The sequence below is a fragment of the Pogona vitticeps genome, chromosome 1 (assembly GCF_051106095.1).
Source record: "Pogona vitticeps strain Pit_001003342236 chromosome 1, PviZW2.1, whole genome shotgun sequence".
NCBI lineage: Eukaryota > Metazoa > Chordata > Lepidosauria > Squamata > Agamidae > Pogona > Pogona vitticeps.
Window position 1 is genome coordinate 204202492 of NC_135783.1, and position 17420 is coordinate 204219911.

Genomic DNA, 17420 nt, shown 5'->3' on the forward strand with positions numbered 1-17420 from the left:
GTTGCCACCACTGCTTGACTGGGACCCTAGACATCTGTTGCATAGGTTGCAGTAGAAAGAACCATAGAATGAGAGATAGGGCTTAAAGCACGAGGAGTGCATTGTGGGTTTTTATAACAATGCAGTTTATAAGAATACAACTAAGTGTTACTTGTCTGAAGATGAAAGTGGAGAAGAGGAGGTGCTATATTCAGTTAGCTCTGGAAATAATTGGATACTGAAGCAAGTTGAGCAATGAATGTGGGATTAAAGTGCAGTCTCTCAGCTTTAATTTGAGGGTTTTCACATCCAGATTGGAGGAATGGTTTAGGAATGGCAGCCTCTTAATATGTAGCCCCTTCTTTTTCAGGGGACCAAAAGTAATTGGACTATTGACTCAAAAGCCATTTCATAGACAGGTGTGGGCTATTCCTTTGTTATTTCATCATCAATTAAGCAGGTAAAAGGCCTGGAGTTATTCCAGGTGTGGTATTTGCATTTGGAAGCTGTTGCTGTGAACCCACAACATGAGTTCAAAGGAGCTCTCAGTGCAAGTGAAACAGGCCATGCTTAAGCTGCAGAAGAAGAAGAAATCCATCAGAGAGCTAGGAGGATCATTAGGGGTGGTCAGATCAACAGTTTAGGACATTCTGAGAAAAAAAGAACGCCCTACTGAGCTCTGCAACACAAAAAGGCCTGGACATCCATGGAAGACAACAGTGGTGGATGATCGTCGGATCCCTTTCCATGGTAAAGAAAAACCCTTTCACAACATCCAGCCAAGTGAAGAACACTTTCTGGAAGGTAGGTATATCATTATCCAGATGTAGCATAAAGAGAAGACTTCACAAGAGCAAATACAGAGGGTTCACCACGAGATGCAAACCATTCATAAGCCTCAATAATACACTTTGCCCCCCCCCCCCCAAATCTTTAAAATCCAGCCCAGTTCTAGAACAGCATTTTTGGACAGATGAAACTAAGATCAACCTGTACTAGAATGATGGGAAGAAAAAAGTATGGCGAAGGCTTGGAATGGCTCATGATCTGAAGCATACCACATCATCTATAACACATGGTAGAGGCAGTGTGATGGCACGGGCATGCATGGTTTCCAATGGCACCGGGTCACTAATCTGTATTGATGATGTGACAGAAGACAGAAGCAGCCGGATGAATTTGGAAGAGTATGTTGTCTCCTCAGATTCAGCCAAATTCAGCAAAGTTGATTGGACAGTGCTTCACTTTACAGATGGAGGATGACCCAAAACATATTTCAAAAGCAACCTATAATCTTTTAAGGCAACAAAGTGGAATATTCTGCAGTGGCAGTGTAAGTCAGCTGATCAGAACCGGATCGAGCATCCATTTCACTTTCTGGAGACAAAACTTAAGGCAGAAACAACCGCAAACAAACAACAACTGAAGACAACTGCAGTCTACGCCTGGCAAAGCATCACAAAGGAGAAAACCCAGTGTTTGGGGATGCCCATGCGTTCCAGACTTCAAGCAGTCATTGCCTGCAAAAGGTTCTCGACAAAGTATATAAAATGAACATTTTATTTATGATCGTGTTGATTTGTCCAATTACATTTGAGCCTCTGAAATATGAAAATGGTTGCAATTCCTAAATGTTTCATACAATATTTTTGTTCAACCCCTTGAATTAAAGTTAAAAGTCTGCACTTTAATTGCATTATGTTGTTTCATTTCAAATCCATTATGATGATGGAGTACAGAGCCAGAATTATGAAAATTGTGTTGATGTCCAATTATTTCTGGACCTAACTGCATATTAAAATGTTATTTGTACAGTTTGCTTTAAATATCGAAACTAAATGTGTTGTGCCTTTTTACCCATATATAATCTGTGTCTTCTTAACAAACAGTGGAAGTAAGCAGTGAATTTCGACTCAGGAATATTTCTTGAAATTTGTCATATTTGCAAATGTAAAGTTTTAGGTGTAATAACAAGATTTTCTTTTCTATCCTCCCAGACTCAGCCTTCCTGCACTGTCTAAATTTGCACTCAGTCTAAATAAACAAGAATTACATAGAAGTTCTCTTGTAGGTCGTATAGCTGATATTGTAAATAGGAACTTGGATTCTATAGACGATATAAGGTAAGGAGTAGCTTAACATGAGATGTGATTGAGGTTTCTTGTATTTTATGTACTTATGCTTTTAAAAGATCTGTTTGAGTCACTTATGCTCTCAAGTAAGCTGAGCGCTGATCTAAATAAAAGAAGCTGGGTCTGACAAGAACTTCATTGTACATACTATTTTTGCAGTTTGTTTGAGTCTGATGATCAAAACCTTATTAGCTTAGTTGCCTGTTTACATCATTCTGTGTCCCCAGTTATCGGCAGTATGAGAATCTGAGAAAATGAGAGAATTCTTGGGCCCTGGGTTTCTTCTTATTTGGCCTTAGAAAAATTATTTCCAGGTATGATTTCTAGAATCCTGTATCCGAATCTTAAATATGTCTACTTGTCATAGTCCTGCTGAGATCACAAAGGTCACCTTCGTGTTTCAGTATGGGATTACTTATTTATTATTTACTTGCTGTTTACTTTAACTTGTATATTGCTTTGATTAGTGCTGAAGCACTGTTCTGGGCTGTTTACAATAAGAACTCATACAATGAAAATAAAATAATAAACTAGAGTAATATGAACAATCTAACCACATAAGTGATGGAAGGGGGCACCAGAGCAATGATGGCAATAAAAAAAGAATAAAAATAAAAATAGCCAGAGGGAGATGTGCGGTCAACTCAGCTAGGGTCCTAGCAGTAAGCCTCCCTGGAAAGCTCTGTCTTCAGTTGCCTCTTGAATATCAACAAGGAGGGTGCCAGGCGAAGGTCCTCCAGGAGCTGGTTCCACCAAGTTAGAGCCACTGCAAAGAAGGCCCTGCCTCTTGTAGATGATTTATGGACTTCTTTTGGGGCAGCCACCTGGAGGAGCTTCACCTGTGATGCTTTGGTGAGTTCAGCAGATGACATTGGGGAGAGGTACTCTACTCTGTTAAATAACGTGGGCCCAAGCTGTGAAGGGCTTTATACATAAGTATCAAGACTTTGACCCTGATCCGGGACACAAAGGGTAACCAGTGGAGGCAAGTCAGCACTGAAATTTGATCTCACCAACCACCAGTCTGGCCCATGCATTCTGGACCCACTGAAGTCTCCGGGTCAGCTTCAAGGGAATCCCCATGTAGGGAGCATTGCAGCAATCGACCTGAGAAATTACCAGATCGACAATGATCTGTTAATTTCTCCTGAGGGAGCCATTGTCCAAGTAGGGATGGTTGTAGGATGATCAGTCTAAGCTGAATAAAGGCTGATCTGGACACAGCTGCGATCTGGGAATCTCAGGAAAGAGCTGGGTCCAGGAGAATGCCCAGGTTCCGAACTAGGTCCTTAAATGGGAGGGCAGTGCTGTCCAGGCTAGGCCCCCTCCAGAAGCACAGCCTGTCATGTCTGGGTTCAGTTTGAGCCTCTAAGCCCTGGTCTATTCCGGTACCAAAGCTGGGCATCACTCAAGCATCCGGACAGCATCCACTGCAGAGATGGTAAAAGAGAGATAAGTATTGTTGTGTCATCAGCATACTGATGACACCTTTCTCCAAATCCCCTGATGACCTCCCACAGTGACTTCACACATAGATGTTAAATAGCATTGGGGAGAATGACGACCCCGAGGAACCCCGCAAGTGAAGGTCCAAGGAAATGACACATTATCCCCAAGCTGCACTCTCTGGTCCTCAAGGAAGGATCGGAACAGGCACAATACTAGGCCCCTGATCCCAGTCTCCAAGAGCCCGTGCAGGAGGATACTGTGGTCGACAGGATCAAAAGCCACTGAGAGCTCAAGGAGAACCAACAGGGTACAACCGCCCCTGTCAGCCTCTCTTGGAAGGTCATTCTGCAGCGTGACCAGTGCCATCTCAGTACCTCACCAAGGCCTGAATCCAGGCTGGAATGGGTCAAGGCAATCCTGCTCCTCCAGGCATGCCTGCAGCTGGTTGGCCACCACCCTCTCGATCACTGTAAAGATTTAACAGTGGCTTCCTGAGGATGAACAAGTAATTTGATGGGTAAGATTTAAACCGGAACACAGTGGTTTACAAATCAGATTCTTGGAGCATAATACTGAATGTGTTCACTTGAAATTAAGTCCCATTTTTGTCAACAAGATTTAGTTCTGTATGTGGGTGTAGGAGTGCAGTCTGAGCTACTATGGGCCTCTGACTTAAATATGAAAGAAAGTAATTCGGTTGCTTTGAAAAGTAATTTCTTTTAGTATTAAAAACAACTGAGTAGATTGTAATAAGTTCATTTAACTATTGTTAAAAGAAGAATTTTGTTTGATTTTTACCTGTTTCAAATTTCAAAGGAAGGCAGTTGGTCCCGTTCTGCCAAAATGCAGCTAATGCCGTCTTTATTTTTTAATTTGTTTCTCAGTGCAATGTTGATACATTTCTTCACAAAAAACCCACACAATTAATCTATTGTATATTTTCAGAATTTTCTCCATACTGATGGTCAACATATCCAGTGTTATTTCATGGAATCTCCGGGATCGGTTAATACAGAAGGCAATGTTTCTTTTGGAGATCCACGGAATCGTTCACTTGAACCATGCCAGGCGATTTGTACAATTCCTCTGCAATGTCAGACTATTACATCGGCCATTGCTGGATAAATGTAATAAAGTTTTTCTCCAGAATGCAGACAAGCTACATGTTAATGATATAGTTATCATCCTTCAACTTTACCAGAGTCTACAATTCACCAGTACTGAATTTAAATTAATTGTTAAACAGAAAATGATGGAGCAGATGAATGATTGCTATGATCCTGTGAGCTTCACAAAGCTATTTGAATCTTTTGCACCCATAGCAGGACCAGAGGTTAGAGAACAGTAAGTTTTTCTGTTGGCCTATTTGATGTATATGAGTATAGTTTTTTCCACATAAGAATTTGCCACAGTTAGTTAAACAATGGAGAAATTAATTGATTATGCTTGTATTGATGCATTATTCCACAGTCATTTCATCCTGCCGAACAATGAAAGGAGATTGCAGCTCTTGAGTTATCCTCTGAGTTAGTTTACACATAACGGCTCTTGCTCGGCCACATGCTATTGTCTTCCTTTACCACAATTCATTGTGTGTGTGTTGAGAGGGCTGTTCTGATGTGTTGTAGATGAAGGTCTGTGCTTATAGAACCATATCAAAGGCCTTGTTGAGCTTCTTTCTCAGGCTTAATGCAAGTTCCTGGAGATTCTGAGAGTCGGTCATAAGCTGTGACTAAAGTACACATGCAAGCTGCATTCTCTTGCCCCCAAAGCTCCTTGAGAAGCCTGAAGGTCATTCAAGAGCTGCATGGAGAAATAACAAGGCCCTGATGAAGATGTTCAAGAGCTCCCCATGGCTCTGGGGATCTAGACAGTAGCACAGAACCAAAATAGATGGTGCTGATGCCCTATTTCCTTTATCTGTTTGAACTGACTGAGCATCTTACAGTATTGTAAATTCAGTAGTATCTCAGCATACAGCTGTTGATAAAGGTAGTTGATCTAGGACTATGTTGTCAAATAATAATTTCTTGTTCCAAAAACATCTCTTGTACTAAATGATGTGGTTCATGTTGATGTCTTCCTGCGCTCACTGTGACATAGGGATCCCAATGCTGTTAGCTTTGTCTAAAACGTGAGAGGCAAACATAACTCTTGCCCATAGAAACAACTGGAATTATGCTTTCAAATGAAACCCCTTTTAATCACAGGAACATGTCCGGGATATGCTGTCTGCCCCTTTTGCCTCCCTTTTTGCCTAGTCTCACGCACAGCCCTAGTGGAATAGATAACTAAATAAAAATAATAAAATAATAATAAAATAGATAACTGTTAGATTACCAAGTAATAAATAACTAAATATTGTTAGACATATGAACAGATGGACAGACAGACAGATAGATAGAAAATATCTGGAGCTCCACATACTTAATCTTAATTAAGTCAAAAGCCAGGAAACCACACATAGTACAGTGTAATTATAAAGGCCAAGATTGTATTCTGTAGTAGAGTTCCATAAGATCTTAGTGAAAGGGAGGGGAAGAGTCATCTGGTGGAAGCTGGAAGCAGCTGGTGGAGAAGATGGACTTGTGCAGGGACTCTTGACTAGCACCTGATTTGCAGAGCATCCACTGCATTGTGCTTCCTGGCATTTGCTTTGCACAACCTCCTGACTGGTTCCCAGTCTTGTATGAAGTTTGAGATGCCTCTTTGTTCAAGCGTGGACAAGGGACAAGAGTTTGTGTGGTGGGAAATTGCACAAGTGCTCTAGGACAGAACAACTGTGGCCTTAAAATATAGTTATACCCTTCCTTTTCTGTTCCCATTGTTCCTAGCACACTTCCTTCTCTTGCCTCCCCTCCCTGAAATGAATGATATTCATAATTCTGCTCACTGTACAAATGACTTATTGTAGAAGTGCATTATTTATTTGTTTTTCTTTCAGGTTAATTGAAACTGCTATACTTGTAGCAGATGAGCTTGAACACTGGCAAATATTAAACATCATGGAAGCTATGCAAGCAATGGGATACAAAAATTCTCAGCTGATTAAAAAGTAAACCTTTAATATAAAACTATAACTTTATGCCCAGTTTTAAGTATCATTTACAGGGGTATATACAGTGGGGTCTTGACTTGAGAACTTAATCCGTATTGGAAGGTGGTTCTCAGGTCAAAATGTTCTCAGGTCAAATCTGCATTTCTCATAGGAATGCATTGAAAACCATTTGATCCGTATTTGCTCTTTTCCGTCCATAGAAACTAATGGGAAGCTGCTATTCCGCCTTCGACCACTAGAAGGGGATATTTTGTTTCTTTTTTTCTTAGGTCAAGAAAGGTTCAGGGAAGGCAGGGAAAATACAGTCCAGGCAGTACCAGGCAGTCTGAAGACTCCCAATCCACTCGCTAAACGCTGGGAGGAGTGAGGAAACAGACAGGCACCCTTTTCACTGGCCAACAGTTAACTGAAAGTTCAAATTTTGCACTTTCCCTGCCTCCCACGTGTTTTTTTTCAGTTCTTAACTCAAATCTAAGTATGTAAGTCAAGTCAATATTTTCCTATGAGAATGGTTCTTAAGTCAAAATGTTCTTAACTCAAGCCGTTCTTAAGTCAAGACCCCACTGTACATGGGTAATCCCCTTCACAGTTTGCTGCCTTGTCGTAGCAAAGGGGCTTGAGTAATTCAGAGAAGCTATGAGCTATGCTGTTCAGGGAGACCCAAGACGGACAGGTCATAGTCGAGACTTCTGACTAAATGCGATCCATCTGGAGCAGGAACTGGCAAGCCACTCCAGTATCTTTGCCAAGAAAACTTCATGGGCAGAAACAAAAGGCTAAAAGATATGATGCTGGAAGATGAGCCAGAAGGCGTCCAACATGCTACTGAGGAAGAGCGGAGGACAAGTATGAGTAGCTCCAGAGCAAATGAAGTGGTTGGGCCAAAGCCGGAAGGACACTCAGCTGCGGACGTGCCTGGAAGTGAAAGGAAAGTCCGATGCTGCAAAGAAAAATACTGCATAGGAACCTGGAATGTAAGATCTATGAACCTTGGTAAGCTGGATGTTGTCAAACAGGAGATGGCAAGAATAAACATTGACATCCTGGGCATTAGTGAACTAAAATGGACGGGAATGGGCGAATTCAATTCAGACGATTATCATCTCTACTATTGCGGCCAAGAATCCCATAGAAGAAATGGAGTAGCCCTCATAGTCAACAAAAAGAGAAGGGGACGACAGAATGAGATGGTTGGACAGTGTCATCGAAGCTACCAAAATGAATTTGGCCAAACTCCGAGAATGCAATGGAAGACAGGAGGACCTGGAGTGCTCTGGTCCATGGGATCACAAAGAGTCGGGGATGACTTAACGACTAAACAACAACAACATAGATATGTTCACTTGGTTCAGGATCATTGACATAACCATACATGTAACGTAGGCCCTGTGTGCCTGAAAGCACTTGTGGATCCCATGCAGCCTGACTTTTAAGATCTTGTGCTTAAAAGCCTGTTGCAAATGATTGAGCCATAATTCTTGTTAGCAATGCCAGCTAGAGCAGACCAGCTAGTCAAGTGCTGAATGTTGTCAGCATTTATATAAATCCCAGCAATCTGGTGGTTATCTTTTAATTAGAAGTAGTAATATGATTTAAGCCTTAAGGATCTGTCTTTTAAATTGTTGCATGTGCATTTTGGGATAAAAATCTAGGACGTTTTCTGAAGATATGACACTGAAAATTTAGATTGAAATTTACAGTGAAATTTACTGTGAACTCTTTTTGGTTCCAGGATTGCTTCCCTCCTTCACAAACATTTGGATTTGTATAAACCATCTGAACTGGCCAGAGTGACATATATTGTAACTACACTACATTTTCCCTATCGTGACCTGTACTCCAAATTACAACAGTTGCTAATTGGGTAAGAAAGAACATTTTATTGCAAATACATTCCATTAAGCATGTTTGTTTCTTTATTCAGTTTATAGCTCCGCTTTCTTCAGTCACTGAGTCAAAGGCTTTGCATATCCTTCCATCCCAGCACCAGCCATTTTCAAAGCTGTTTAACTTTGCCAAAATTGTGACACATTTCTTCAGGACACTTTGCCTTTTTGTTCAAAGAACGCTTGAAAAGGTGACATAACTATCACTCAGATATCTATTTGCTGCTGACCACTTACAATTTGTTAGAAACTAGGCAGGATCTAAGACTTCTACAGTAGATAAAAATAGAATGTATCTACATGTGGCGTGTGTTACTTTTGTAGAGTATGTGCCTGCTGTGCTTCCCAAAGCAGTAACTGTGGGCCCTCTGATAGTGACTTTCAGAACATGAAATATTATATGCAGAGGGCAAACCCACAAAAGAAAGTGTGAGGAATTATGTTGAGAAAAATGTAGGGATCAGACTCGAGGGAGATAGAGATTTAATGGAATAGCCTGTAAGAAAGGAAGAAATAGAAGTAATTAACAAGTTAAAATGGGGCAAAATACCAGGAGCTGATGGGTTAGGACCAGAGTATAATAAGACATTCAGAACGATGCTGTTACCCAAATTAGAAACTGTCTATAATAATATAATGAAGGGAGATGCGATTCCAGCATCATGGAAGCATTCATTAATTATATTAATAGCAAAAAAGAATAAAGACTTAACGGACCTAGAAGCATATAGACCTATCTCTCTGTTTAATCAAAATGCAAAGGCATTTACTGCAATACTGGCAACCAGGATGAATAAATATATTGATAAGTACTGTATATTAAAGAGGATCAATGTGGCTTTGTAGTAGGGAAACAAATGGCCAATTTGCTGAGGAGTTTTAAATATCATACACATAATAGGAGGTTGTTCATGACTTTGTGTACCTTGGCTCAACGATCTCTGATACTCTTCCCTGGATAAACGCATTGGCAAAGTAGCTACCATGTTCTCTAGACTCACAAAGAAAGTATGGCTTAACAAGAAGCTGACAGCATATACCAACATCCAGGTCTATAGAACCTGTGTCCTGAGTACACTCCTGTACTGCAGTGATTCCTGGACCCTTTGTGCATGGCAGGAGATGAAGCTGAACACATTCCATATGTGTTCTCTCCGACGCATTTTTGGTATCATCTGGCAGGACAAAGTTCCAAAGAGAGCAGTCCTAGAACGAGCTGGAATGTTTAGCGTGTACACATTACTAAAACAGCAATGTCTACGTTGGCTTGGGCATGTTGTGAGAATGGCTGATGGTTGGATTCCAAAAGATCTCCTGTATGAAGAATTAGTGCAGGGAAATTGCCCCAGAGGGAGACCATAGCTGCGATACAAGGACATCAGCAAGCAGGATCTGAAGGCCTTAGGAATAGACCTCAACAGATGGGAAAGTTTGACATCTGAGTGTTGAGCCTGGAGGCAGGCGGTGCAGCATGGCTTCTCCCAATTTGAAGAGACACTTGTCCAACAGGCCGAGGCAAAGAGGCAATCCCGAAAGCAGCAAAATCATGGAGCTGGACAGGGGACAGATTGTATTTGTCTTCAGTGTGGAAGGGGTGGTCGCTCTCTAATTGTCCTTCTCCGCCACACTAGACGCTGTGAGCACGTTTCCATAGTCTGTCGAGACTGAAGGATGCCTAAACAATAGGAAAACAAAAGTTGAAAACTGGTATAATTTCATTAGATATTTTCAAGGCCTTTGACTACGTGGAATGGCCAACATTGAAAATCATAATTTAAATATTAGGATTTGGGCAAAATTTTAGAGGTGTCATAGGGCAATTATATTCATCAAACACTGCTTCTTCTTCATGGTCTCTGTGAATGCAACACTAGTGGGTTTAATCTGTGCCTGCGCAGAGGTCTCTGGAATATTCAAGAGCTTTAGATACGTTCGCCAGGGGTCGCCCCCCTAGTACACGTGGTCTGAGGTTTCTCCTCTTGTCAAGCTCCGTTTGCCACTTGCTTCATTTCAGCTATAATCAGCAAGGAGAGAATTGTAAGAGAATTTGAACTTATTTCTCCCTAAACGGACCGCCCCCTTTCCCCCTTCCCTGCCATTTATGGCACCTCTTCCCCCATTTAAAAAGTGCACCTCGTGCTCCAATAAGATTCCTCTCACAGACGGCCACATTCTTTGCCTCTTCTGCCTGGAAGACTCATCAATCATCCACTTGCCAGTTTTGTAAAAAGTTCACTAAACAGGCTCTTAAACTCAGACAACAGCGTCTTAGATCATTTATCTGGAAACGTTCTCTTCAACCAACTCAAACTATGGAATCTTCTCAAATTTCCCAGCCTCCTAAAGATCTCCGGGATTACCAGCCGCTTCTCCAATTTCTAAGTCGATCCCAAGTCTAAACCTAAATCGACTTTGAAACCTAAGTCTTCGACTTCAGCAAAATCCACCCCACTACTGACTCCTCTCTCTCAACATCGGAGCGCCCTAAGCCTAAGACATCAAAGAAATCATCTTCCGACTCTCGGCACTCTAAACATACCTTGGTACTGGAGACGGTCCCTCTATCGGACCAGCCTACAGTTTGTCTTGACCCTCCACATGAGACCTTCTTACCACCTTCTGGTCAACCACTACTTGCACAATCTCCATCTTCGGCAATCACCTCGGCTGAGGTCACTGTCATTTCTCAGTCGGCACTTTCGAGCCCCAAATCTACAGGTTGCTCCATATCTGTTGGTGATTCTGAGTCGCTGTCTGCTGTACCCAGCATATCACCCCCGCATGAGCAGCTAAGGAAGACTCATCATATGCCTGATACTTGCCATTCTGATGCCTATCCAATGCACCCCTCGAGTCCAACGGGGCCTTTGGCATCTTGAGAGCCTCTCTCTCGATCCAGCTACTCGAAGCGGGTTATGCTCTACGAACCCAGACTGTATTATGAGCCTCCACTTAAGCGCTCTTGGCATCGAGCTTATTGGTACTATCAGCCTGATACCGAGTTCTGCATTGAACCCAGATTTCTCTTGACATTGATATTATTATCTGTCTGACATGTCTGGTTCTTCACCTCCTTGATACCGGTTTCATGATTATTATTATACCTCGTCTGACAATGATACCGTACCGCCTCCTCCAGTACTGAAGTCCCACAGACCTTGTAAGAGGACCCATCCCGAGCCTCTCCAAGAACATCTCACGGTACCAAAATGATCCCGTGCTCTTGTTAAAGCTTCTTTGCTTACTGTAGAACCCACTATGCTCTCTAGGAGATGCGCTTATGGCTGTTTGGACCACACACCTCATTTATCTCTTCCCACCCATCCCTCTTCTTCTCAGAACAATAGCCAAAATCCATCAAGATCGCTCCAACAGAATCCTCATTGTTCCCTGATGGCCCAGGCAACCGTGGTTCACCATGCTCAGAGCCATCTCCACAGATTAACTCTGACTGCCTCTCGTTCCTCACCGCCTCTCTCAGCATCAAGGCAGGACTCACCACCTTGATCTCAACACTCAACCTTGATAAATACCATCTTGGCTAATGCCTGAAAACCTGCTACGACACAACTTTATTCCTATAAATGGGCTGCTTTCATGAAATTTGCACTCCCACATCATCTTCCAACCTATCCAACTACTCTTGAGGCAGTCCTTGAGTTCCTGTCTCATCTTTTTCACAAACAACTCTCCGTCTCTACTCTCAAGGTTTATGTTTCGGCGATTATAGCGCATCAACCTCAAGATTCCACTGCAGCTTTGCTCTTCTGTCATCCTATGTTAAAACTCTTCCTTAAAGGTGTCTCCTATATGCGACCTTTCGCACCTCCCCCACCTCCACAATGGTTGTTACATACTGTTCTTCAATGTCTTACCCGTTCCCTGTTTGAACCGCTTGCTACTACATCAGAGCACTTCCTCTCCCTGAAGGCTCTCTTCCTAGTAGCCATTACCTCCGCTCGCAGAGCTTCTGAACCAGTTGCTCTTTGAGTAGACCCTCCATTCCTCCAATTCCACCCAGATATGGTTACCATTTTTCCTGATGTTTCCTTTCTTCCAAAGATTGTATCGGACTTTCACCTCACCCAACCTATCATTCTACCTACCTTTTTTCCATCACCTACGACTGACCTCGAGCGATCCTTGCACACGTTGGATGTCAGATGAGCCTTTGCATTTTATATCTCATGGGCTTCCTCCTACCACAAATCCAAGAGACTTTTTGTGACTTCACACCTCCCTTGTAGAGGTTCTCGTATCTCAGCTCAAACTGTCCCCTGCTGGATTGTTACGACCATAAAGTTGGCATACCAGCTCGCTAAAAAGCCTCTGCCTACAGGCATTAAGGCTCATTCTACCAGGGGTCTAGCTACTTCCACGGCTTTCCTTCGTGGAGTACCACTCCTGGACATTTGTAAAGCTGCTACTTGGGCAACACCATCCACATTTGCCACTCATTACTGCCTTGATGTCAGGGCCAAGTAAGATGCAGCGTTTGGTAGAGCTGTACTTTCTTCTGTTCTTCTGTGACGTCCCTCCTCTCCAGTCAGTCAACTTAATCACCTGTTCGTGTGCATTCACAGAGACCACGAAGAAGAAAGAGAGGTTGCTTACCTGTAACTCTAATTCTTCATGTGGTCATCTGAATTCACGCTTCCTGCCTGTCTTCCCCTCTGTCCGTAACGTCTATCTCACCTTTGATGCAGCAGCGGGCTGTTCTTCGGAACTGAGATAATTGCCACGATGGGTGGACCATGTGTACTAAGGAGGCAGTCCCTGGCGAACGTATCTAAAGTTCTAGAATATTCTGGAGACCTCTGCACAGGTGCAGATTAAACCCATTAGTGTGAATTCACAGATGGCCACTTGAAGAACCAGAGTTTGTGAATTTCATTGTATGTGTATATACTTACAATGACAATAAATTATTATTATTTACAGGTAAGTAACTTCCCTATTTGTTATTGTAAATGATGGTCAAACTAACAGAACAAATATCCCTTGGCTGGGGTACTAGACAAGTGTCCCCTTTCCCCAGTTTTGTTCTCAATAGTTATAGAAATGTTAATGAATGCTATTAGGAAAGATAATTCAATCTGTGGCATAGGGACCAGTGATAAGACTAAAATTAGTTTATTTGCAGATGATTCTTTTATCAATTGACAATCCCTTAAGAGTGATGGATGGGGTAAAATTACATTTAGCAGAGTTTGGAGAGATAACCAGGCTATAGGTAAATTGGCGGAAATAAGAGATAATGATGGTTAATTATAATAAGGAAGAAAAAGATCTATTCAGGGGAAAATTTAATATTAAGCTTGGGAATTTAAGTGTTTTAGGATTACATATACCAAAGAATCTACGTATCTGGATTAAGAGAAGAAAAATTCAAGAGATTGAAATGCGAAATGAAGAATAAATTGGAAGATTAAAGAAAAATCAAATTATCATGGTTTGGCAGGCTAGCCCTGGTTAAAATGATTTTACCCAAGATTAATGTTTTATTTAAGATGCTACCAATAGAATTACCTGAAGAAGATATTAAAGATTTGCAGTTTATGATTAATAAGTTTTGTAATGGAGATAAAAAGGCAAGAAGTACCAAGAGGAGATGGTATAAGGCTCAGAAGGTAGGAGGGATGGGGCTTCCTAATTTAAAGAATTATTATGTAGCCAATAAGTTAAGACACATCGGATATATCATTGCACATCCTAATAAAGTAATATGGTGGGGTTTGGAGTCAATTGAGCTACAGTGGTGCCTCGCATTACAACGTTAATTCGTTCCAGTGAAATTGCTGTAGAATGAAAACGTAATGCGAAAATAAAAAGCCCATTGAAACGCATTGAAACCCTTTCAGTGCGTTCCAATGGGCTGGAAACTCACTGTCCAGCGAAGATCCTCCATAGGGTGGCCATTTTCGGTGCCTGTGCGGCAAGGAATCTGTCCAAGAAAACAGCGGGGAGCCATTTTATTTAACCGGCGGCCATTTTGAAACCGCCGATCAGCTGTCCAGGGAACCGATCATCACAAAGCGAAAAACCCCTATTTAGACCATCGTTTTGCGATCGCAAAAAGATTGTCGTAATGTGGTTCCGTCGTAATGCGGGGCAATTGTAAAGCGAGGCACGACTGTATATCTAAATTTTGAGAATATTATTTTTGAAACATATAATAAAAATAGAGGTAAAATAAAAGGTAATCCTTTCCTGAAAAATATGGTATTAATTTGGCATAAGTACAAGAATATGTTCAGTCCACTAATACAGTGGTGCCTCGCTTAACGAGCACCCTGTTTAACGAATCCGCATAGCGATGCGGATTTTGAGATCAAAAAACCGATCGCATTGCTTCCCCACTATCATCCCAAAGGCCCCGCTGATCAGCTGTGTTGCGGGGTGGAGAGAGCGAGCCCTGAAACACAGCTGATGGGCGGGGGTTTCCAAAGATTGCGGGATGCCAGCTTAAAAAACCCCCACCGACCAGCTGTACTTCAGGGCGCTCTCTCTCTCTCTCTCCCCTTGCAGGTCCAGCCTGGGCAGGGAGACTGAGGCACCCCGCCGCCACCCTGGCCGTAGCGGCGCGGTGCCTCGGTCTCCCCGCCCAGGCTGGACCTGCAAGGGGAGAGAAAGAGAGCATGCGGCAGCGGGGGCTGGCTCTCGGAGGGAAGAGAGAGCCAGCCCGAAGCACAGCTGATGGGCAGAGTTTTGCAAAGATCTCAGGGAAGCCAGCTTTGCAAACCCCTGCTGACTTCAGTGCACGGGCGCTCTTTCTCTCTCTCTCTCTCTCTCTCTCTCCCCTTGCAGGTCCACCGCGCGGTCCCTCAGTCTCCCTGCCCAGGCTGGACCTGCAAGGGGAGAGAAAGAGAGAGCGGCGGCGGGGTTTGCGAAGCTGGCTTCCCCGCCATCTTTGCAAACACCCGCCCATCAGAGAGCCAGCCCGAAGCACAGCTGATGGGGGGGTTGCAAACATCGCGGGAAGCCAGCTTTACAAACCCCCACCGACTTCGGTGCACTCTCTCTCTCTCTCTCTCTCTCTCCCCTCGCAACTCCAGCCTGGGCAGGGAGACTCAGTCACCCTGGCCGTGGCGGCATGGTGCCTCGGTCTCCCTGCCCAGGCTGGACCTGCAAGGGGTGGAGAGAGAGAGAGCGGCCGAAGCACAGCTGATCGGCAGTTCCAAAATTGCCGCCCGCTGTGTTGCCTCGCTTTAGAGGCACCGGCCGGATGGCGGATTTTCACTTAAAGGTGAGTTTTCTCCCCATAGGAACGCATTAAACATGTTTTAATGCGTTTCTATGGGGTTTTTAGTCCCGAATAGCGACAAATCCATATAGCGACGATTTTTTCGGAACAGATTATCGTCGCTATGCGGGGCACCACTGTATCACCTTTATGTTCAGTGACTGAACTGGAAATCTTTCCTAGGAATCTGAAAAATCTGGAGTGTGTGTTAAGAAGACGGCAAGTATTCAGATTAAAGGATTGGATAGAAAGGATGGGGAGTAAAGAACAAATAAAAACATTTTAGAACGGGAGAAGTTGTCATGATTCAGTGTGTAGCAGTTAGAGAATTGGACAAAAGACTGGTTGAGGAAAAATTGTAAATATAAGGAAGTTACAAAGTTTGAGGAAATGTTATTACAAAAGGAAAATCTAGCAGAAAACAAAGCTTTGAAAGGTATAGTAAGTAAAATTTACAAAATATTAATTGAAGCAGAAGATCAACAGGATCCCCTGAGAGTTTTATGGGAACATGATATGAGGGAAGTAATAAACACTGAGAGATGGAATATGGAATGTAAGAACAGTGAAATCCATGTCTATAAGATTTAAAGAGAATTTTTATGATTGTTTGGCAATGGTATCTAACATCAGTGAAACTAAATCAAATAAATAAAATGGGGCGGAGCTTGTCACTGCACTGTTTGGCTGCACTCGGGTGAAGCTCCTGAGGAATGCCGAAAACCGACCAGCTTGGCACCCTTAAGGGACCAAAAGGGTGGAGGAAGAGCTAGGAGAAGTTCTTCTGGACCGAACGTGGGCATCGGAGGAAGAATTGAGGGGCGGCGGCCTGTCTTTTTTCCCTCTGAAGAGATCCACGAGGCACAAGCTGGAACGGAAGCGCCATCTTGGTGACAAAAAGCAGTGAGTACTCCGGAATGTCCGAGGAAAGAGGAGAGCTGATGATTGCAGTTAAAAATGGACAATAATAAATAAAACTTGGAGCCTTTTAAGCTAATGAACTGATAAAAGAGATAAGACCGAAAGAAAGCTTAGAAGCGGCAAATCTTTTGAAGCACGGTCCTATTTTAATGAACTAGCCTAAAAGCGAAACTAACTCTGGCTGGACCGTGCCAAGGTCAGAAAAATAAGACTGTGCCTGGGAATTGCTGATGAACTAAATAATTGTGGACTGATCCTGTTTGACTGTGGCAAAGTACTTGACAGAACTTTTAATAACAGATCGAGTACCGAAGCTTTGAGACGACATGTTATCTTTGTGGGGGGAAAATTTCCCCCCCGCCACATACTTTGTTAAGTGGATTTACAATGTACAATCGACTCTGCTAGATAGACTGTGTATGGGGAGCAGACGACACCTACTGGAGGAAAGCAGAATATCATTGCCAGGTTTATTTCTACGGAGAGAAAACTCCCCCCCCTCTTGCTTTGTCTGCTGAAAGGAGAAGCCGTTGTTAAGTGGATGCACAATGTATTGAACTGGATAGACTGTGCGTGAGGAGAGGAAGACACCTACTGGAGGAAAGCAGAATATTATTGGCAGATTTTATATATCTAATTGACTTTGGAGCTTTTTTCCCTTTTCTTCAGAGATTTTGCAACAAGAACGAAACTGAACTGTGGAAATATTGAGGTGGGAAAGGCAAGATCTCTTTTCTTCCTTTCTTTGTTTC

The 17420-nt window shown here is 42.8% G+C and overlaps 1 protein-coding gene across 4 annotated transcripts in view; it reads left to right on the plus strand.

Annotated features, from left to right (window-relative positions):
- FASTKD1 (FAST kinase domains 1) overlaps nucleotides 1–17420 on the plus strand; it is a 61249-nt gene that overhangs the window by 12183 nt on the left and 31646 nt on the right. For all 4 annotated transcript variants that reach the window (XR_013545732.1, XM_072981584.2, XM_020789442.3 and 1 more), the window contains exons 4-7: nucleotides 1977–2102; nucleotides 4506–4904; nucleotides 6505–6615; nucleotides 8351–8482. Coding sequence is in view for 3 of the 4 variants with exons in the window: in XM_072981584.2 (XP_072837685.2) it covers nucleotides 1977–2102; nucleotides 4506–4904; nucleotides 6505–6615; nucleotides 8351–8482 (768 nt within the window). In the remaining variant the exon portion in view is untranslated. The remainder of the gene's footprint in view (nucleotides 1–1976; nucleotides 2103–4505; nucleotides 4905–6504; nucleotides 6616–8350; nucleotides 8483–17420) is intronic.